The 24,102-nt window shown below is 43.1% G+C and overlaps 1 protein-coding gene across 4 annotated transcripts in view; it reads right to left on the reverse strand.

The window, feature by feature from the left end:
* ADCY1 (adenylate cyclase 1) overlaps positions 1-24,102 on the reverse strand; it is a 225,643-nt gene that overhangs the window by 134,158 nt on the left and 67,383 nt on the right. For 3 of the 4 annotated variants that reach the window (XR_012157423.2, XM_073332758.2, XM_073332760.1), the window contains exon 2: positions 8,780-8,929. Coding sequence is in view for 3 of the 4 variants with exons in the window: in XM_073332758.2 (XP_073188859.1) it covers positions 8,780-8,929 (150 nt within the window). In the remaining variant the exon portion in view is untranslated. Of the gene's footprint in view, positions 1-8,779; positions 8,930-23,698; positions 23,723-24,102 lie in introns of those variants that run through there. The other variant, XM_073332761.1, reaches the window with a different exon arrangement.

The following is a 24,102-nucleotide window of genomic DNA, read 5'->3' on the forward strand; positions in this document are numbered from 1 at the left end:
TCATTTTCTTATTTAACTTCAGTGACATATGTTCTTACTTTCTAGAGTTCTGATGCATGATTATTTTCTCTAACGAGTGTGACACAAGATGTTATCTACTGAAAGCAATATAGTAGCCTATCCTTAACTATGTAACGACAAGCTTTATATCCTGGATCCACAAAGGTACTTAGGTGCTTAAGTCCTGGTTTTAGATGCTATTGAGATCCACAAAACTCCTATCTGGCTACCATCGACCCCTGTAGACACCTAATCACTGTGTGATGGGATTTCCCTCAACCTCACCTATTGAAGTGGTTCCACTTTAATCAAATAATTGAATAATTAAATATTAATTGGTCCAGGAAACAAGTGAGAACGACTCTATAGCCCAGTGGTTAGGGTATTCACCTGGGAGGTGGAAGATCTCTGTTCAAATCCCTTCCCCATATCAGGCAGAACTGGTGATTTCCCACGTTCCAGGTGAGTGCTGTAACCACTAGGCTAAATGTTATAATGGAGGTCCTCCTCCCCATCCCTCTACTTTGTGCATTTAGGTGGCCTCTGAGCACGCCCACTGGATTGGATCCCACCTGCAACATAGGCAGAGAAGCACCTATCATCCCCTGGTTTGTGGATCACTAGAAGAGACAGGTACCTTCCTTCAGCATGGACTTAGGTGCCTATCTCCATGAGAGGATAACATACCCCTCTCATCGGCATCTCTAATTGGCTAGCTTAGGTGGCTTTCCACCTAGCATGCTGGCTTTATGGATCACATTCTAAGGCGACTATCTCTCGCCGTTCACTGTATAGGAGCCTAGATGCCTGATTCAGACTTTGTGAATCACAGCGTTGTTCCTGTGACTTTCTACATGTCTGAAAGTTAGGGGTTGCAATGCTCAGCATTCTGTATTATATGCCTAGTAAGGAATCTATTTGTCAAAAAACATTTTCTGAATCATACTTGCTGACAGGTATTTTGAAATAAATTACCAAAATAATTGAAACTGACATGATTATATTGTGTCATTTTGACATAAAATATGCAACATTTTGTAGAATTTTAAGATTGGGAACAGGAGCTGCGACGTGGTGCTCAGCACCAGGCCCCATCCAACCCAAGAGCTCCGGGGGTGAGTGAGGGTACTGTCTAGGGTCTGGGGGTGTGGGGGGAAAGAGTGGGAAAAGGGAGGGCAGACCCTGCTGCTGCTGCTGGGGAAGCATTGAAACAGTAGTGGCCTCCTATGTGCCTATCAAGGAGAAGGTGATTAGGGGGTATCATATTCCCCGCTCCAATAAAAAGTGACTGATAATTCTCCAACTTCTTGTTAACCGAGATGATCCAAACCCAAGCATCCTCCCACCCCGGTGCCGCCCACCGTGATGGTGATCACTGAATCCCCCGTAGCTGCTGAAGTTTCAACAGTTTTTAGAATGCTACAAAATGGAAAATTTTAATTTAACTGTTTTTGTTCATCTCTTCAACCTACCATGAATGAGCAAAGATTCCATTAGGATAATTAAGAGCTCATTTAATTTTAGTTGCCTTAAATATTTCGACACATCTATGAGAAAGATATATTGGAATGAGGAATAGTTCAAAACCTCTCTCCTACATTATATCAATTATTAATAACTCGAGCCTGCCCTATGCAACTCAGAAGAAGTTAATAGAGACATTAGCTTAACTGAGACTTGTGCCTGGGAACCAGGGTTCGTGTACTGTATTTTATAGGCTTTAAAATCAGTTTACTTGGCATAGCTCTGAGACCTTGTGCCAGATAATGGAAATGGCTGAAAGCTGATTTTGTTGTTTAAATGTCAGTGTGCTACTGGGGTGGAATTAAACTGTAAGTGCAAGGGTTGAAGTTCCTGATATGACAGCAGGTATGAATAATGTTCTTTTATGAATTTCTTTGGTTTTCAATATGATATAATGAGGTTATAATTATTCTGTAATTTATAAAAATTCTTATAATGTAAGTACAATTATAATACAATTAAAGTGCATAGATAATACAGTTTACAGACCTATACTCTGCAAGATGCCTTGGGTGTTGCTTTTGTTTTGTTTTGCGTTTCTAGATACCAATGCTATATGAAAACCCCACCTTCTGCTATTAGACACATTCAGCTAATTGAGACATTTCTCTGCCTAATAACAGGTCCTCAGAGACCAAATTCTATTGTAAAATGAATGCGGGTATTAATTCAGCCACATGCACCTTCCACTGCAGGTTGCAGAGAGCAGCAAAACGGGGTACGATAGCCAAACCTGCAGACGGAGGGATCAGCAACCTAAGGCCCCACTCCTGCAAACACTTACACACATGCTTAACTTTAGTACCATGAGTAGCCTTAGAATTCACTTGGATTTACCTGGTACTTAAAGTTAAGCATGTGCATAAGGGATGGATTACACAGGAGTGGGGCCTATGGGATCTTTGTAATTACTGCTGTGTTGACCAGCAATCACTCCCCCTCTACACCTTCCACTTTGGAAAGGGGACTATTAGGGTTATCTGTTCTGACATCCTGCATAAAACGGACCATAGAACCTCACCCAATGATGCCTGCATCAAGTCCATAATTACTGGTTGATCTAGACTCAAAGTATAGCTTTTAGACACAGAGTGTTTTACTTTTTTTGGAGGGAGGATTGTACTGTGTACATCTCAGTGGTATATTTAGGCTTCGATTCTGCAGGGCCATGTATACAATGTTGCAATTATAAATTCAAGTCACAAAGCGCTAAGAAGGACAGGAAGTGTCGGGGAAACCAATTATCCATTAACTAGAGCACAGCTGGCAAGTTACGCCTGCCTAACTGCAAGAGTAAGGCATAAGGGAAACAAAAAGCTGATCCCTTACTAGCAGGATTCAGAACATAGCCCAATCCTGCAAACTCTTTTATATATGTACAGTTGTATGCACATGAATCATCCCCTTCCACTCAGAAGGAACACTTACACGTGTAAAGTTACACTGAGGTGTGTTTGCAGGATCTGGGTTAATAAGTACTTTACCTTTCCTCAGACACACTCGTACTCCATCCGTACCAAACTTCATTTTTTAATCCTGTTCACTTGCAAGTTGATTGGTTCACACTTCTATTCCTTGCTGCCCTGAGTAACATTACTAAGGGCCTGTCAACAGGACAAGTCATTATGCAGCACATCGGGTGTGAATATACCGTGTACCAGTTTGCCACACAGTAGTGTCATCCCATGTCAACACTGCCACAGCACATTGTAGCAGCGGCCATATGGGATGCTGTTACTGCATAGCAAACTGTGCTCTATAGAGTCACACCCTGGCTTGCTGCACAGTAATCTGCTGTGCAGACACGTCTTAGGAGTCAAACCTGGACCTCTCCATAGCAAAGTAGAGACTTAACCCGAGACCATCAGGTAGGGCTAGAAATCTTTTTTAATACAATAGTCAACATGAATTAAACACAAAGGTGCAGTAGACACATGAAGGGGTTAAGAGGTATTATGCAGAGTGGTGGGAGATTGTCACTAAACTAGAGAAAAATCCTGAGCCCGACTTACCCTCATTGACGTTAAAGACAAAACCCAATATGATATTAGGACTGGTCCCTGAGATTCGGCAAAAAGTCAGACATTTTTCACCTTTTTTGGGGCAAAACTAAAAGGCACTTTTCACAGGTTGGTAATGCTGCAGAAAGTACATCATTTAGCTGGTGGAAGTGATGCACTTTCACCCTGGATCAAACTCAGGAATACGTCGCCCCCTTCCCCCGCAAAAAAAATCACTGGCAAGTGAATACCCAGTGAACAAGTACTGCTAATATCACACAACCCTAACTAGGGGGTGCGGGGCTAGTTGTATCTTTACAGTCTGCCCATGGTAAGGAACACCAGGTAGCTGCCCCACCCCAAACGTAGACCAGGAAGGGAATTATTACTCACCAAGTCACAATTACCTCCCTGGTTCCCCCTTTGTTCCAGTAGCAGATTAGTATCGTGTCTGCACTGGCCAAGATTCCACTCACTCCCCACCAACCTGCAATGGAGGAGAAGTAGCAGCTCCAGAAAGCTGCTCTTCTCACTGTGTTGTGACTTCCAATGCAAGTAGCTCATGCAGTGTAGGGGAAGGGAGCGCCTTGCACACTAAGCAGGTGACCTCAACCTCAACCTAAATTAATATTTTCTTTGTTTTCTTGATTGCAGAGTAGAAAATATGGGTAAAACAGAGAGAAAAGAAAAATGGAGGTCTTTTGGTTGCAATTACACGTTCTGGGCACAAACCCTGCTCCTTTGGGAGTTTGGCCTTTCATTTCAATAGCAGCAGGATGGAGCTCACAACATTTACATTAAGCGGCTTGCTCTAGAAAGGATGGTATTGCTGCTGAGATTTATGAATAACGGAAGCAGCATGCTTTTCCCAAGAGGCTGATCACAGTTATTCTCTTATGCACACAGTCTCTCTTGGCCCAGAGCCTTGGATTCAGTGGTTGTTTTTGAACCTTAGTCTCCCATCTGGCAGCATAATGAATGCATGCTGCCATGCCAATGAGATAATTTATCTGTCTTAACTGCACGCAGCAAAAAGTTTAAAAAAAAAATTAGCATTTACATCACTCTGCTTCAAATGCCTTCTTGCATGCTCCTAATATAAGGGATGCTGACTTTCTGAACATGCGGTGTACAAAAAAAAAAGAGGGATCTTAGCGTTCCCCATTATAAACAAATTTACCACAGTTACCATGTGTAGCTGCTAAAGGAAATCCACAGAGGAGGAAATGTCTCTTGCAGATAGATACAGCTGCAGTCTCTGTCTTCACAAAGTCACCATTTTAAGTTTAAAAGATTGTGTGTGTTCAAAAGTCAACAGGGGTCTGCTTTTGCTGTTTCATTAATTACAATGCGTAGAAACATCAGGGAAAGGGTTTAAACATTTTGGTTTGAAATTCTTAATGTAAAAAGGCTACAGTATTTGGGTCAGGGCATTTACATAGGAACAAAAACGGATTAAGAATATCAGTACTTTTTCCTTTTTTACATTTAATATTTGTATTTCACCAAATGAAGTTACCAGGATGATTATACATGCCCAAGTAGTTCACTGATGTAATTTATCCCCACCTCTCCACCTTTCAACAGCCCTAGAGTTCTCAGTGGGACTAAATTGCATGATAAATAGGCCTCAGAGTGTTATCAACTGGAAACTTGTGCTACATTAGGCCATAATGGCCTGATAAGAGTATTGTAGCTTGTAATCACGTCTTGGTGGGGTTTTGGACGGAGGGGGATGGGGTTCCCCCCTCCCTGTTTTAGAAGTGTTATTTAGTTTAAGAGCAGGAGTGGAAGTCACCAAAAGTTGTTTGAAGGTACTGTATATTGGTAAATCAGTGCTTTTCACCACTGCATATTGTACTGCATAAAGGAATATCTGCCAATGTATTAAAGTGAAGAATGTAAGGTACTCAGTGTACTGGTGTACTTGCATATTGGATTAGAAAAATGTTTATCACGGGAATTTTACTTTAAAAATTGTGCAAAGTGCCTCTCTTTTGTCTGTTGTTTTTGGGGAGGCGTTTGCTTCTTTGCTTTTTTACAGATAGGTATCAAAGACACGTTTCAAATACCTAGAGATGGGCAAAACAAACGGTGCTTTGGTTTGAGAACACAGAAGTAGATTTTCAAAAGGCAGAAATAAAAGTTAGGTATCTAAGTCCCACTGAATATCATTGTGACTTGGGTGCCTAAATGCCATGCACTTGGAAAATCTGCTCCCTTGTCAATTGGGTTTAATCATAACCAAAACAAAAAGAGTGATTTGAATGAAGGTTACTTTTTATCCAGACTCCCAAAGTTCAAAGGCAAAGAAGTCAGAGGTATCTATGTATGTATGTATGTGTTATATAAATACACATGCACATGGTACATCTATCTATGGCTATGCAAGGAGTATGGGGAATGAACAGAGAGCACTGGAAGTATTAGTACAGAACGCTAAATTATGACTTAAGTAGTCATCAAGACTTGGTGGGCTAAGTCTCATGACTGGAATATTGGTATAGAGCGGTATAGCTTTTTCAGGAAGGACAGGAAGGAAAAGAGGGAAGAGACATTATATTAACCAGCAAGAATATAGACACTTGTTCTGAGGTCCAGAAACAGATGAGAGAAAGACCAGTTGAAAGTCTCTGGGTAAAGATAAAAGGGGGGGAAATAAGAGTGGCATTATGGTAGGGGTCTACTATAATCACCAAATCAGGAACAGGTATTTCTAGAACAATTTGTAATCACCTAGAGGATAATTGGGTTATATGGAATAGCCAGCATGGATTTTTCAAGAGCAAATAATGTCAAACCAACTTAATTTCCTTCAGGGTTACTGGCCTAGAGGAAAGGGGGAAGGAGTAGACTTGATATACCTTGATTTTAGTAAGACTCTTGACACGGTTCCACATGATATTCTCATAAGCAAACTAGGAAAATGTGGTCTAGATGAAATTACTATCAGATGGGTGGCACAAGTGGTTGAAAGACTGTACTCAAAGAGTTGTTATCAGTGGTTCACTGTCAAACTGGGAGGCCATATCTAGTGGGGTCTCAGAGGGGCCATACTCTTCTAGCCATAGATGTACCATGTGGAGAATAGGATTAGAATTGAAAACGACTTTGAAAAAAAAGGAGAATTGATCTGAAATCAATTAGATGAAATTCAATAAAAAGTGCAAAGTACTTCACTTAGGAAAGAACAATCAAATGCATGGCTACAAAATAGAGAATAACTGGCTAGATGGTAGTACTGCTGAGGGTTATAATGGACCACAAGTTGAATATGAATCAACAAAGTGATAAATTTGCAAAAAGGCTAATATCATTCTGGGATGTATTAACAGCAGTGTCGTATGTAAGAGATGAGAGGTAATTGTCCCGCTCTACTTAGCAGTGGTAACACCTCAGCTGGAGTGCTGTGTCCAATTCTGGGCACCACGCTTTACGAAAGATGTGGACAAATTGGAGAGAGTTCAGAGGAGAGAAACAAAAAATGACAAAAGGTTTAGAAAACCGGTCCTATGAGTAGGGCCCTACCAATTTTACGGCCATGAAAAATGCGTCACAGACTGTGAAATAAGCCCTTCCCAGTGAAATCCGATCTCCCCCTGGTGCTAGGAGCGCCCCAGCCAGGGGGCTCCTAGCTCCAGCTCGGCTGGGGAGACACAGGACTTGTCCACCCCTGCACAGCCACTCTCGGGCAGAGCTCAGACCTACCTCCACCTCCGGTAACCTCCTCTGGCTGCAGGAAGCTTCATGGTTACTGCCTTCAGAGTCCAGCTTTGAAGGCAGCACAGACGTGAGGGTGGCAATCCCTTGATCCCCCTACAACAGGTTTGCGACCTCCCCACAATCCCCTTTTGGGTTGGGGTCCCCACGGTTACAACACTATGAAATTTCAGATTTAAACATCTGAAAACGTGAAACTTACCAATTTTAAAATCCTATGGCTGCGAAATTAACCATAATGGACCGTAAATTTGGTAGGGCCCTACCTATCAAGAACACACTTTAAAAAAAAAAAGGCATGTTTAGTCCTAAGAAAAGAAGACTGACATAGGGCCTGATAACAAATCTTCAAATATGCGAAGGACTGTTATAAAGATGTTGGTGATCAGTTGTTCTCCATGTCCACTGAAAGAAGGACAAGTAGTAATTGGCTTAATCTGCAGCAAGAGAGATTATATTTGATATTAGGAAACACTTTCTAACTATAAGGGTAGTTAAGCTCTGGAATAGGCTTTCAAGGGAGGCTGTGGAATCCCCAACATTGGAGGTTTTTCAGAACAGGTTGGGGAAACACCAGTCAGGGATGATCTAGGTGTACTTGATCCTGCCTGAGCACAGGGGGTGGACCTCTCGAGGTCCCTTACAGCCCTGCATTTCTATGATCAATGGTCCCTGTTTTGGACTGTGTTACAAAAGGAGATAGACAATTAAAGGGTTGGGGGAAGACCTGATTTTGCAAAATCTCACCAGAGCGGATTTTGTTTCACAAAAGCAAACCTAGGATCCAAACCACTCCTTGGTCTAAGTCCCATTTTACCCAACTACCCAAAGTTATTTAAAGAAAAGGCTCTACAAATTCATCATAGACTGTGAACAGTATATCACAACAAAGACCTGATCCAAACTCCACTGAAGTCAACAGAAAGACTGACTGCAGCCGGATTTGGATCAGGCATCAAGTAAGTGATAATGAGTTTTGCTGCAGCGATTTTCCTTATCGTACCTTATTTCTATGTCAGCGTGGAAGGCTGATTGCTGTAGTTTTAAGTGAAATATACTAAAACCAGTATTTTTTTTAAATGAGTGGAGGGATGGATTGTGGTCCAAACTGTTTTGCTGCAACACTGGAGTCTGTTCTCCCTGTAAAGTGTGTTTTTTTACCATAACGCTCATTAATATTAATAGGAGGGGCAGACATACACCTAGGCGAAGAGAGATTTGTACAGGATGTCTAAAATCCACCTTACATTCCACATGCAAATAAAAATATGATTTCTATATAGTCTAAAATGTTACCTTTCTCCCCGGCCTAGAAATTTTCCACGTTGGTGCTTGAGCTAATGCTAACTATGTGGATGCTCCTGTTTGCTGTCTTTTTGTGGCAGATCAAGAGTAAAATGCAAAGCAGAGAAACTCCCCTGGCAATAAGGTAATTAAAGACCTTTCCTCATGAATTAGTCTCTCAACTTACAGTGCATGTATCTATAATGATACCAAAGAAAGAAGAGATAAAGCAAGAGTGCTTTTAAACTGACCTGTTTTTCATTTTCATCCTCCAGCTTTAGCCTGTCTTCTATGCAGTTCCTGGCCTGAAGGAACGCCTTTCTCTGAGCCCTTTCCGTCAAAATCCTCACAAAGATCCCATACAAATTTACACTGACAAACAGGATAGCATTGGCCATGAGCTGTAAGGGAAGAAGAAGAAGAAAAAGACAAAAATATTTTAATATGCAGATTTTTTTCACATTACTACTCATGAATGAAAAAGTGAATATTTAAAATCCGGCCCTATAGACTACATTGGTGAAACACTTTCCTGTATTACAACAGTATAGAAGCAACGATACCAGCTGTCATGCATCTAGGCAGGCATACATCATAGTCTACAACTTTTAATTTGCTAAATGTACCTTCTCTTAAGGTGACCTGTGGCTTATTATTATTTCTATTCATCATTAGGTCTTTCATTAAGTCATTGGCAAATCTGTCTATGTACCAATATGAGCCTCACCACCATCACCTCACAAATCAATAACAGATTTTAGCCTCACAACATCGCTGTGAGGTAGGGAAGTATTATGCCAATTTTAAAAGATGGGGAACTGAGGCACAGAGAGATTAACTGAATTGCTCACAATCACACAGGAAATCTGTGGTTGAACCAAGAATTGAACCCAGTTACCCTAAGTCCCTTTTCAGTACCTCATGCACTAGGCTGTCTGGCCTGCATCTGTGCCGTTAGCAATCATATTGTGAGGTTTTGAACGTCTGTTCTAGAGATTATTGACATAATGATCCTGCAGTGCGCTGAGTGCCTCCTACAACATGCTGAGTGCCTTCAAATCCCATTGACCTTGGCAGGAGTTGAGGACACTCAGTGTGTTGTAAGAGGCACTCGGCAGGATCAGTCCCTACCAAAATACTGAAGACAGGAGGAAATGGACTAGCTAGACCAGGGGTCTCAAACTCAAATGACCATGAGGGCCACATGAAGACTAGTACATTGGCCCGAGGGCCGCGCCACTGACCACCCCACCCCTGCTGCCCTGGTTCCGCTCCCACTCCACCCCTTCTGTAAGGCCCTGCCCCTGCCCTGCCTCTTCCCACCCCTTCCCTTCCCCCATTCCAATCCCTTCCCTGAAATCTCCCTGGAGGAGCAGCCAGGGCAACACACAAACCCCTGGGTCCCCCCTCCCCCAGGTCCCAGCTGCTTCCCGGTGTGGCGCGGGGGCAAGGAAGGCAGGCAGGGAGCCTGCTCTGCCCCTGGTGCGTGCCGGGGCCAGAGCCGCTCTAGGTAAATGCTGGGGAGGGCGGTGCGCGGGGGTGCCGCAGGGAGCTGGTGGGCCACAGAAAATAAACCCCATGGGCCATGTGTTTGAGACCCCTGAGCTAGACAGTATACACATTTCACATTGAAAACTGCACTTCTACGTAGGAAAGAATGGTAACAAAAATATGTGTTAATCCAAAACAAGGCCCTATTGTATGAAGTACAACCTTAGATTCATCCCATTGGGTCTTGAGCTGAATTAAGAAGTGAGGCCCTGCTCCAGCAAAGCACTTAAGCATATCTGTAATTTTAAGGATATGAGTAATTCCATTCTACCCTAGTGAGAAACTTAAAGATGAACTGCAAAACACCACCACAACAGTCTGTGCCCCTACAGCTCCAGTTTTGTGTCTACAGGAGACCTCACTTTGCTACTGATTTCCTCCTTGGCTTTAAAATATTAAGTGCTGGCTTCCTTTTTCTTTGGAGCGATTGTCAAAATGACATCACCCCAAGATCAGAACAGAAGTACTTACAGCCCCTTCTTGAGAGAGGAAGGAATGAAGCTGACTCTTAGGTTGCCTTCTTTACGCAGGCACAAGATTCTCTATGGCCTTGGGCAAAAAAATATATGGCCTCTCTCCCTCCATGTTCACATCTATAAAATGGTGATAAACATTTAATTATATATCCAGATCACGGGGATGAATTACTGCTTGTACAGCACTTTGAAGATGAAAAAAATGTGAATGTTATTTAGAGATATAGCGGGCATAGAGAGATGTCTCTGTTCTCGTATTGTAATAGAAAGCTGTTCATGGCGTTATCAAATTTCAGCAGAAATAAAAGCCATTGAAAATGTACAACAGAAACTTCAATGGAGCCTGATTTTTAGAGGCATGAATGGTGCCACTATCACCGAATGTCTACATTTTATCAGACACACTGCATGATCTAATGGTTGTGACTATTGCAATACCAGTGTGTTGTAAAGCTGATTTGTGCTGGTCCAATGGCAGTCAAGTCTGGAGGCAGCTATCAAAGACCACAAAATGAACAATTAGAACTACTATGGACAATGCAAATTGCATGACTTTGCTCAGAAGTGGTTCTTGCAACATGACTGTGTTATCAAATGGTGTCAAAACCTAATATTCTTCTTTGGATATTGATATTACAGTGAGATGGGAGCTGGATAATTGTTTTTAGATGGAATAAAAAAAGTTTATTCAATTTCTTGGCCTTCTATTGGAAGTAATAAAAGAGCATATATTTTAACAATCTTCCAGCTGTTCCAGGGCTGTCATTACGATTTCTCTCAAACTTTGGTGATCATCTGGACCTTGAGCAACCAGTAGGTGGGTCGTTTCAATCATGCAGCCACTATCAAACGCAGCAGTGTAAGTCATTTTCTGACAAAGTTTTGAGCAGTGCACGATAAAACAGAGGCTTAGCTGTAAGCGTTGGCCTGCAGGGAATCAGGAAAAGCGATAAAGCAAGTAAAAGTCACGGAATTAAGAATGTGAGAAAAGAAAGTAGGGTAGATTGTCTCCTGATATAATATTCTCTCCCTCCCCTCACAAGGACCTCTAACTTATTTATTTTTCTGACTGCAAATGGCGTATATTTCTTTCACTGTTGATTTCTTGGATGTATGCCATTTTGTGGTCCCAATATACATATACTATCTGACATATGACCTAGGAAAGGTTAGTAAGGTTTTCAGAATTAAAGCCAATAATGAAATGACTTTTGCCAACTAGATGGACTCAAGCAAGAGGTCAAAATTAGGCCAAGAGTCTTAAAAATGACTAGTGACTTTAGGTGTCTTAATTTCTGGGTGCCCCACTTGAGATACCTTAAAGGGTCCTAATTTTCAGAAAGTGCTGAGGGAAGTTTGAAAATTCAATGCTTTTAAAAGGTGTCTTGGGTTGGGCACCCAGAAATTGAAGCCTCAGAAAGAAAACCACTAGTGATGTCCAAAAGTCTTCGTTTAAATCCTTGCTCATAAGATGCTAAGCTGTTTGGGGAAGGGACAGTCTTTTTGTTCTGTGTTTGTACAGCGTCTAGCACAACAGTGTCCTGGTCCATGACTAGGGCCCCTACCTTCTACATTAATTCAAATAAATACATAATAATACCATCTAGTGTAATAAGTGGCATATATTCTGTGTAGTAGCAAAAAGGTGGTATTTTCTATTTGCTTAAAAAGAAACAATGCTTTTTTGTTTGCTTAATGTGACAATAAATTGCAAAGAAGCTTTTGGTTTTGCATGTTTTCTTAATACAGTAGACCCTCAGAGTTACGAACTGGCCAGTCAACCACACACCCAGTGGAACCCGAAGCACATAATCAGGCGGCAGCAGCAGAGTCCCCTCCCCCCAAAAAAACCCCAAAAAGAAATACAGTACAGTACTGTGTTAAATGTAAACTATTAAAAAAAAAATGAAGGGAAAGCAGCATTTTTCTTCTGCATAGTACAGTTTCAAAGCTGTATTAAGTCAATGTTCATTTGTAAACTTTTGAAAGAACCATAATGTTTTGTTCAGAGTTACAAACATTTCAGAGTTACGAACAACCTCCATTCCCAAGCGGTTCGTAACTCTGTGGTTCTACTGTAAATAACTGATGCCGTTCATAACCAGGTTACCCACTAGCTGGAATAACAAGTTCCGCATTAAATTCCTTCCTGAAAACCATTTTCTGTTTTTGACTGAAAAACCGTTGAGGTTTTGACAACCAGCCCTTCCCACTGGACTATAACCTGGTACATGACACAAACCTGAGAAATCACAAATGCTAAAATGGTTTCTTGATTACTCAGAGGGCCTCCTATGTAAAGGCTCTAATAGGGAAGGATCTTAAAGTACACAGCTGGAATAGACTAAAAGTAAATGAGGGATGTAAATCACTGTGGAACAGTTTTTAAAACGAGAGCCCCAAATCAAATGAGATTTTGCTCTCTGAATGAGAAAGTCAAGGTTGTGATCTCATATAGGATTGAAGACTGATTTCAATGGCAGTTGCAGATGCTTGGCATTCTCTGGATGAGGCCTTAATTGCAAATATCAGTTACTTGAGTCACTCCCACAGTGGCACAGCTGTTCATGAGCTATCATATTGTCCCGTGGGAGGTGGGGATGCAGCAGAATGGAATAGTGAGGGGTTGCTGTCAGCAGCTCTAGTAGAAGGCCAAGATCTGCAGAAAATGCTGGTCCAGTTCTTGTGGATTCTTAGGCATCTGTGGCCAGCTGAAAGAGCAAAAACTAGTAATCGGAGAAACTGAGTGGTATTCCCAGTTCTTTTCATTGACTTGTTGAGTGACATGGGGGCAAATAACTTATCCTTTCTGTGGCTCAATTACCCTGTTTGTAAAACTAGAACAATAACATTCACTCACTCTTGTAAAATACTTTGAGATGTATGGATGAAAAATATCATCATTTTTACTACAGGCAATATACATTTTCCATTATAACTCATGCATCCATGATAGAGCAACAGGCTACACAGAACATTGGTAATAAGAGTCTTACTTAAATGAGTTTTAGGCCTGGTCTACACTTAAATTTAGGCTGACATAGCTACGTTGCTCTGGGATGCGAATAATCCACAACCCTGAGAGATGTAGGCATGCCAACTTACTGTGTATGTAACCAGGTTGACCGAAGAATGCGTTCATCGTCTTCACTACTGTCACTAGTGGAGATGGTGTTCTTATACTGATGGATAAATGTGAAGACTGCATCTACACTATGGGGTTATGCTGTAGCGACACTGGTATACTCCCCATAATAGAGACATGGCCTTAATGTTAACACTATAGCACAATACCATTGAATCTTTGCTGAAAAGTGAGACAAGACTGTGGCTTTGTGTGTGTGAGAATTAGAGAGGATGTACATGATCAAAAAGCAAATGAACAAGGTTTGATCAGCACTTTAAACAAGAGTGTCAAATATTTTTCTCTCTTTCCTTCCTTGGGATATGTTAACATTAGAGCACCTCCTTTATTTACCGCACATGACAGACAGCGTAGAAGAGAATTTCAAGATGCCATCAATTCTAATATTTCCCGATGCATGATTGCCTCTTGATCCTGATGTGGCTTTGCTAGGTCTAGTAATTCACCTAATCAGCTCATTTTACAGCCTCTTGAGAACACTTAATTACTACATCTGCTACCTCCTTGTGCCGAACTGTCATCACACACAGGAGCAGAGTGCTGACAATGTTCCTTTAGTTCATAACTGCTTCCCAAACAGCACTCCCTGGTACCAGTAAAGTCCAGCCAAACAGATGATCTATAGATTTAACATTTATTCCCAGTTTGAAAAAGCCTTCCCTTATTCTTGCTATTTTATTTTTCTATTGGATTATGCCAGTTATTAAGCAGATCTTGTGCTTTTGTGCTGATCACTCTTTCTTCTTCCTTTTCATATTCAAGAGGAAAGTAAATGGTTGTAATGTGGCCTAGTAGGGGACTAGCCATCGTGGACATTTCAACGACCCTGCAGGTGACCGTAGGCAAGACAGCCTTTATGTGCCATATTTTTAGAAAGTGCACATGCACAATGCATGATCTGCACATATAAGTCAAAGATTTGCACGTACACCCATTACTGTGTGCATGTGTATTTGACCAGGGTGCATATAGCTCATGAGCACAGTTTTAAAAATGTAAGTCTCAGCATTGTATATAATACTGGAAATTTTTAGATGAAAGATGTACGATGAGAACAAAGGATTATCGTCAAGCGCCATCAAGTCCTACGTCTTATTACTACTAAAACCAAAAGAAGATTTTTGTGGGGAGGAAGAGAGCTTTGAGGAATGCACTTAATATGTTTACTTTTTTTCTTTCACTTAAGGCAGATAGTACAGGGAGATTAAATATATTTCTATTTTCATCAGGGCTTTCATTGGAAAAAAAAAAACAACCAAATACTTTTTTTTGTTTTTTTTTTTTAGCAACTGAAAACCTTTTTTTTTCAGATTTAAACTAAAAAATTGAAAATATTTTGGTTTTCAGATTTTCAAGAAAGCCTCCCCAAAAGTCAATGAAAATAAATAAAAAATTTCATTTCCCAACCAGCTTTAATATAAAAGCATCTAAACATTTGGCCTCATTTTTAAAAGTGAGGACCACCCACTAACTGCTAGGTGCTCAGCAAGCTTCTTATTTAGGTGCTTAACTATGGCTTTATGAGATTAACTTGAGGTTTCTAATTTTGAACGTTTTGACCCTTGTAACTATTTACAATTCTAAATAAAATTTAGTACTGAACAGTTAATACTCCTTTTTTGTATTACATGAACAAGTTACACAAACGTTTTCTTTAAGCATACACACATTCATGGAAAGCAAATTTCAGGCTGTAGCCAGGGTTCACTTCACCATGAACAAAAAGTTGTTTCATGGCAAAATGAAATTCATTTCACAAGGAAACAGCAGGCAGTTAAAAGTTTCAGTCACCTGATCAAAGTGTGGAGAAATAAAAAAAAAAAGGCATGTGTCCTAGGGGATAAACCTACATTCTAATGTTAAAACCGCAACTGCAGCTCAAATATAGAATTCTGCAGATGAAATATAGGAAGGAATAATCACAACAGACATTTTGCAAGCAACTCACAGGCCGAAGCTTGTTCAGTCATAACATTCCAAAGATTGCAAAGAGTGCAGTGCGGACACTGTTTATTAGGAATAGTTGGCCTAGCTCTACTTGGAATGCTATAAGCTGTTGCCAAGTCCAGAAGTGGCCTGCAAAGTCCCATCTATAGAAAACCAAAACAAAACCAAAAAAATAAAATGCCAATTTGCTTCCATTTCAAGCCAATTTCTTACCCATCCCGATATACTCTAGGTCTCACTCACTGGATTCTGAACTCCTAATATTTTAATGGATTATTTTTCTTGTTCTCTTATCAGCACTTACTCAGCCATACTGAAGTTAAATACCAAACATAGTTCCATACATGTAGTGAGGCCTTATCCAAGTGCAAATTTTAAAAAAAATTGTGTAGGGACTACAATGGATGGATAGCAATATTTGAAGGAAAGTCAAAAGCATTTCCCGCACCTCAGAACAAGACTGGCAATTCTGAGAACCTAGTTTAATACCTCTCTCCCTTTGCTTTGTAACAATATAGTGAGAAATTCAGATAATGGTGGTTATTATTGAAAACCATAACATTATACTAATGATTTTGAAATTTAGCACTCTCACTTAGTGGCAATGTTGTATTAGATGCCTAAAATGTTACATTCCCATCACCTTAATATAGGTGAGAATTCTGAATATGAGTGTTCTGAGCAGAACATATCCCTTTACTATAATTATAAGGCCAAATCACTCCCCTTCTGTGAAAAACCTGCAGGAGTGGGCTACGGGGGAGGAAAACTTGGGGAAGTTCCCCTTCTGGAGTTTCTTGCAAATGTTTACATGTAAGGGAAGGAATGGACAGGGGTTGGTCCTATCCACTTCCCCAAGAAACTGCTGGATCCTCTTGCTCATATTGGGGTCTGTACAAAGTGCAAGCTGGTCTCCATATTGGAAGAGAAGATTGAAGGTCTGGAGCAACAGATAACGACCCTGCGTTGCATACAAGAAATGAGGATTTTTTGGACAAAAGTCAGGATATGCTTCTATGGGCACAAAGCTCTAAAGATTTAGAGCAGGTTGCACAGCGGAGCCAAGAGGCCAGTGAAGAAGCTTGGCAACATGTGACCTCCAGAAGAAGAAGGGGGAATGTCCAGGTTCCAGCAACGTGGGCACAGGTAACTAACCGCTTTCATGTTCTCTCCACAGGTACCATTGCGGAGAGTGGACCAGATGATATGTCTGGGGGGAGAAAGCAGAAGGAGACTCCGCTGGTTGGAAGGCATGAGATGCACTGTCCTGAGATGAGGGGGTTCCACGACCACCACTCCCTAGAGAAGGAGGCGGGTGGTGGTGGTCGGGGACTCTCTCCTCCGGGGGACTGAGTCGTCTATCTGCCACCCTGACCGTGAAAACCGAGAAGTCTGCTGCTTGCCGGGGGCTAAGATTCGCGATGTGACGGAGAGACTGCCGAGACTCATCAAGCCCTCGGATCGCTACCCCTTCCTGCTTCTCCACGTGGGCACCAATGATACTGCCAAGAATGACCTTGAGCGGATCACTGCGGACTACGTGGCTCTGGGAAGAAGGATAAAGGAGTTTGAGGCGCAAGTGGTGTTCTCGTCCATCCTCCCCATGGAAGGAAAAGGCCTGGGTAGGGACCGTCGAATCGTGGAAGTCAATGAATGGCTACGCAGGTGGTGTCGGAGAGAAGGCTTTGGATTCTTTGACCATGGGATGGTCTTCCATGAAGGAGGAGTGTTGGGCAGAGACAGGCTCCACCTTACGAAGAGAGGGAAGAGCATCTTTGTGAGCAGGCTGGCTAACCTAGTGAGAAGGGCTTTAAACTAGGTTCACTGGGGGAAGGAGACCAAAGCCCTGAGGTAAGTGGGAAAGCGGGATACCGGGAGGAAGCACAGGCAGGAATGTCTGTGAGGGGAGGGCTCCTGCCTCATACTGAGAATGAGGGGCGATCAGCAGGTTATCTCAAGTGCTTATATACGAATGCACAAAGCCTTGGAAACAAGCCGGGAGAACTGGAGGTCCTGGGTGATGTCAAGGAATTATGACGTGATTGGAATAACAGAGACTTGGTGGGATAACTCACATGACTGGAGTACTGTCATGGATGGTAATAAACTGTTCAGGAAGGACAGGCAGGGCAGAAAAGGTGGGGGAGTAGCACTGTATGTAAGGGAGCAGTATGATTGATCAGAGCTCCGGTACGAAACTGCAGAAAAACCTGAGTCTCTCTGGATTAAGTTTAGAAGTGTGAGCAACAAGAGTGATGTAGTGGTGGGAGTCTGCTATAGACCACCGGACCAGGGGGATTAGGTGGATGAGGCTTTCTTCCGGCAGCTCGCAGAAGCTACTAGATCACATGCCCTGGTTCTCATGGGTGACTTTAATTTTCCTAATATCTGCCGGGAGAGCAATACAGCGGTGCATAGACAATCCAGGAAGTTTTTGGAAAGCGTAGGGGACAATTTCCTGGTGCAAGTGCTAGAGGAGCCAACTAGGGGGAGAGCTTTTCTTGACCTGCTGCTCACAAACCGGGAAGAATTAGTAGGGGAAGCAAAAGTGGATGGGAATCTGGGAGGCAGTGACCATGAGTTGGTTGAGTTCAGGATCCTGACACAGGGAAGAAAGGTAAGCAGCAGGATACGGACCCTGGACTTCAGGAAAGCAGACTTCGACTCCCTCAGGGAACGGATGGGTAGGATCCCCTGGGGGACTAACATGAAGGGAAAAGGAGTCCAGGAGAGCTGGCTGTATTTCAAGGAATCCCTATTGAGGTTACAGGGACAAACCATCCCAATGTGTCGAAAGAATAGTAAATATGGCAGGCGACCAGCTTGGCTGAACGGTGAGATCCTAGCGGATCTTAAACATAAAAAAGAAGCTTACAAGAAGTGGAAGGTTGGACATATGACCAGGGAAGAGTATAAAAATATTGCTCAGGCATGTAGGAATGAAATCAGGAGGGCCAAATCACACCTGGAGCTGCAGCTAGCGAGAGATGTCAAGAGTAACAAAAAGGGTTTCTTCAGGTATGTTGGCAACAAGAAGAAAGCCAAGGAAAGTGTGGGCCCCTTAATGAATGAGGGAGGCAACCTAGTGACAGAGGATGTGGAAAAAGCTAATGTACTCAATGCTTTTTTTGCCTCTGTCTTCACGAACAAGGTCAGCTCCCAGACTGCTGCGCTGGGCATCGCAACACGGGGAATAGATGGCCAGCTCTCTGTGGAGAAAGAGGTGGTTAGGCACTATTTAGAAAAGCTGGACGTGCACAAGTCCATGGGGCCGGATGAGTTGCATCCGAGTGCTAAAGGAATTGGCGGCTGTGATTGCAGAGCCATTGGCCATTATCTTTGAAAACTCGTGGCGAACGGGGGAAGTCCCGGATGACTGGAAAAAGGATAATGTAGTGCCAATCTTTAAAAAAGGGAAGAAGGAGGATCCTGGGAACTACAGGCCAGTCAGCCTCACCTCAGTCCCTGGAAAAATCATGGAGCAGGTCCTCAAAGAATCAACCCTGAAGCACTTACATGAGTGGAAAGTGATCAGGAACAGTCAGCATGGATTCACCAAGGGAAGGTCATGCCTGACTAATCTAATCGCCTTTTATGATAAGATTACTGGTTCTGTGGATGAAGGGAAAGCAGTGGATGTATTGTTTCTTGACTTTAGCAAAGCTTTTGACACGGTCTCCCACAGTATTCTTGTCAGCAAGTTAAAGAAGTATGGGCTGGATAAATGCACTATAAGGTGGGTAGAAAGTTGGCTAGATTGTCGGGCTGAACGGGTAGTGATCAATGGGTCCATGTCTAGTTGGCAGCCGGTGTCAAGTGGAGTGCCCCAGGGGTCGGTCTTGGGGCCGGTTTTGTTCAATATCTTCATAAATGATCCGGAGGATGGTGTGGTTTGCACTCTCAGCAAATTTGCGGATGATACTAAACTGGGAGGAGTGGTAGATATGCTGGAGGGCAGGGATAGGATACAGAAGGACCTAGACAGATTGGAGGATTGGGCCAAAAGAAATCTGATGAGGTTCAATAAGGATAAGTGCAGGGTCCTGCACTTAGGACGGAAGAACCCAATGCACAGCTACAGACTAGGGACCGAATGGCTAGGCAGCAGTTCTGCGGAAAAGGACCTAGGGGTGACAGTGGACGAGAAGCTGGATATGAGTCAGCAGTGTGCCCTTGTTGCCAAGAAGGCCAATGGCATTTTAGGAAGTATAAGTAGGGGCATAGCGAGCAGATCGAGGAACGTGATCATCCCCCTCTATTCGACATTGGTGAGGCCTCATCTGGAGTACTGTGTCCCGTTTTGGGCCCCACACTACAAGAAGGATGTGGATAAATTGGAGAGAGTCCAGCGAAGGGCAACAAAAATGATTAGGGGTCTAGAACACATGACTTATGAGGAGAGGCTGAGGAAACTGGGATTGTTTAGTCTGCAGAAGAGAAGAATGAGGGGGGATTTGATAGCCGCTTTCAACTACCTGAGAGGTGGTTCCAGAGAGGATGGTTCTAGACTATTCTCAGTGGTAGAAGAGGACAGGACAAGGAATAATGGTCTCAAGTTGCAGTGGAGGAGGTTTAGGTTGGATATTAGGAAAAACTTTTTCATTAGGAGGGTGGTGAAACACTGGAATGTGTTACCTAGGGAGGTGGTAGAATCTCCTTCCTTAGAAGTTTTTAAGGTCAGGCTTGACAAAGCCCTGGCTGGGATGATTTAATTGGGGATTGGTCCTGCTTTGAGCAGGGGGTTGGACTAGATGACCTCCTGAGGTCCCTTCCAACCCTGATATTCTATGATTCTATGTCACTTCTTAGGTAATCCATAAGGATAAATAAATAATAATAAACTATTTAGCGTTTTTATCGTCTTTTTACAGGGTGGGATTTTTTTTTTGACATTGTAATTATTTCTGTCCAGCCTGAATAACTATCAAATCCTACACAAAAAGTATGGTTTCTTTTTCACACAAATCAATATACAAGGTGTCACTAGTACTGTTTGCTGCCATTTCCACAGAAATTATGGCCAGCATACCTTTTTCTATTTATGCACAATTGCTTTCATTACTTGTTAAAGTTCTGTTAAAGGTAGTGCCAATTGGTCCCTGCTTGCTTCCCATCAAAATGGGAAAATCACAGCCTCTATCCGTCACACTATGTAATGCAGTGGTGGGCAACCTGCGGCCTGCCAGACAGTTTATTTACATTTGCATGGTCACCCGCAGCCAATGGGAGCGGTGGGAAGCAGAGGCCAGCATGTCCCTACGGCCCACGCTACTTTCCGCAGCTCCCATTGGCCGGGAACATAAAGGTGGCCATGCAAATGTAAACAAACTGCCGCCAGTGGATTACCCTGATGGGCCGCATATGGCCCGCGGGCTGCAAGTTGCCCACCACTGATGTAGTGCAATACAGGCTACATGAAGTGGGTTTTGACAATTATAGTAAAATAGACAGCATTGCTGTCTTAATATTTGTTTGCATGTATTAAATGCAACCACTTAGTCCTTTGATCACCTCCAAGGCTTGTCCCTGGGCAACAACTCATTTAAAAGTTGAAAGATTTTCTAAGAAAGCCACGGTAATTAAAACACACTTAAAAATAATGTCTTCAGAAAATATGTTTTCCAAGCTATTTTTGCAGCTTTTGGTGGAGGTAGAGTTGTTAGGTGAATGGATGTTTTAAGCATTTAGGCACAATTTTACTGCATCTATGTTTCAGACATCCCTGGCATGGTTGTGAGAACTGACATACAGTCAGCTTCACTAAGGCTCTATATTGCTCTAGGTGGGTAAGCATTGCTTCCTGAGTCTGCAGTTCTTATTCTACAGAGGTACAGGGATAGACTATGGCTTCAGTTCAGATCTGCCCTGAGCAAGGGAGAGAACATTGTACTGCCTGTGGAATAGCCTACGAAGGGAGACTGTCACTTGGGCCTAGATCCACAAATGTACTTAGGCAGCTAAAACCCAGACTTAAGTCCCACTTTTAGGCACCAATGCTACCTACAAAATTCCCACTGAACTCTGTAGGTGCCTAAAGTCACTCACTACATTTTTTCAGTAAAAGTTCCCTCAGTGACTATGTTTTTGCCTTTGCGCATGCACACCACTGGTTCCCTATAGATGCCCAGACACCCATCTCCTACCTAAGCCTCAGAGTGATACACAAAGCAGGAAGACAGTTGTTCAGCTGCCCAAGCCGTGTGTGGGGCCCACTCCAGTAGGCACCCTCTGAACACACCTACCAGATAAGGCCCCTCAGGCAAGTTCACAAAGAATAGTCAGGGGAAGGACCTCACTCAGTGGTCAAGATGCTTGTCTGGGGATATGGGAGACCCCTAGCTCAAGCTCCTCCTCCATCTGAGTGGTAGAAGGGATTTAAACAGGGATCTGCCACTTTTCAGGCCGTGGGCTCCATAAATCTTTCCTATTAAAGCTGTTCCACTGTGGATAAATAACAAAAGACTCATTGGGCCTTAGAGAGAGAGAAAATGACCGTGAGAACAACTGTGTAGCATGGTGATTAGACTACTCACCAAGGATGGCAGAATCCAATGGTCCAGTACTCCTGCTCCAGTGACTCTATTTATCCACAGTGGAAAAGCTTCAACAGGAGAGACCGATGGAACTCCCGTGTCAGACTATCCCACAGCCCAGTGATTAGGCCCTCACCCGAGAGGCGGCAGATCTCCTTCCCCTCAGATGGAGGGAGGACTTGAACTCTTATCCCAAGTGAGTACCCCGACCACTGGCTAAAGGTTATGAAGGAGGTCTTCCTCCCTTGCCCTCCACCACCACTTCTTGCAAAAACAGCATAGGCAGTTCACTCCAAAGAAGGTCCCTGGCTATAAATCGTTAGCAGCACTGTCACCTCCCTGCAGCTCAGCCCAAGGCAGCTCTCTCTATGACTGGAGTGGGGCTTAACACACCCTACTCTGGTCAGTTGGTTAACGTAGGCAACTCCCCAGCAATGCTGACTTTGGTGAATTGTATTCTATAACACACATCTCTCCTCAAGCTTGGATAGGGAGTCTGAGGTCCACCTCTGGCTTTGTGTATTCCAGTGATTTTCTAGGCGCTGTGATGCTCAGCGTCAAAACACCTAACTCTTTTTGTGCCTCCAGGCCTTTGAGGCTAACAATCTCTCAGTTTCCCCACTGTTCTGGGGAGGGAGTAAACTGCACTGTGTCTTTACCAGCACAAACGGCCCGATATGCTGGTAGCAGCTGTGCTGCTGGCCATATTGCCTCCTACCTGCCTCAGTGGTGACCACATATTCAGAATATAGGTTTGGTATTACAATTGGTACTGTCCAGCGACGTCTTTCCACCTTGATTGTCACCTGACTTCATGGACATTATCAGCTCTTGGTTCACTGACACTTGGAGTGTCCACTTTCTCTCATTAGGTTTGTGAGATAATGGCTGGGCTCCAGGGTAAAAATCTACCTTTTTCTTTAAGGTTTATAAGGAGGGGTCCTGGTACCCAGTTCTGTGTCAGTCTTGGATTCTTCCACTACCCTATCCTGGTGTATGAGGAAGTTACTCACCTTGTGCAGTAACAATGGTTCTTTGACTAGTTTTTCTATGGGTGCTCCACTATAGCTATGTCTGTCCCCCTGCATCTCTAAACTGGAAAATTTAGGTAGCAGAATCCGTTCAGCCTGCACATGCGCCCTTCCTCCCTTGTGGTCTGCCTCGAGGCTATCTAGCGTCGTGTGGGCAAACTGCCCTCAGTTCCTTCTCAACCACACTTGGCCTGAGACAGAGCGAGTAGCAGTCCAGTTTACTTAATTACCTCGGTTGCGTTTGTTAAAGATGTCCCCATCTCAGAAATCTGCAGGGCAGCAACCTGGGCCTATGCCCATACTTTCGCAAACACTATGCGATTATGTGGGACTCAGCCTCAGATGCCATCTTCGGCTCCACAATCCTACTGTCAATAACGGACTCCACTCTGAAGCCCCAGCCTTCCATGAGGGATGCGGCTGTGAAGTCACCTACAGTGGAGCACTCATAGGGACACTACTCGAAGAAGAGGAGGAATTTACTCACCTTGTGCAACAACGATTCTTCAAGATGTGTGTCCCTCTGGGTGCTCCACAATCCACCCTCCTCCTCCCCTCCACTTCGGAGATCTCAACTAGGAGCTCTGCAGTAGAGAAGGAACTGAGGCAGTTCACATGTGTGGGCCAAACGGACACGGCTACCTACATTCTCTGATTAGAGGTGCAGGAATGCAGACAGCTACAGTGGCGCACTCATGGGGACACTACCTGAAGAAGAAAGTTCTGTTTTGTCCAAGTGAAAGACACTGATTCAGTTAGATACAGCGGTTTGAGCAAGTAAATCAACCTGTATAGTGATTACCATAGTTAAATCTTTTCCTCGCATTTAACAGGGACTTTAATATGGCTTAAGACAGGCATTTCTTACCAGGAAGTGTGACAAACATTGTA

This window comes from Lepidochelys kempii, chromosome 2, assembly GCF_965140285.1.
Source record: "Lepidochelys kempii isolate rLepKem1 chromosome 2, rLepKem1.hap1, whole genome shotgun sequence".
Lineage (NCBI taxonomy): Eukaryota > Metazoa > Chordata > Testudines > Cheloniidae > Lepidochelys > Lepidochelys kempii.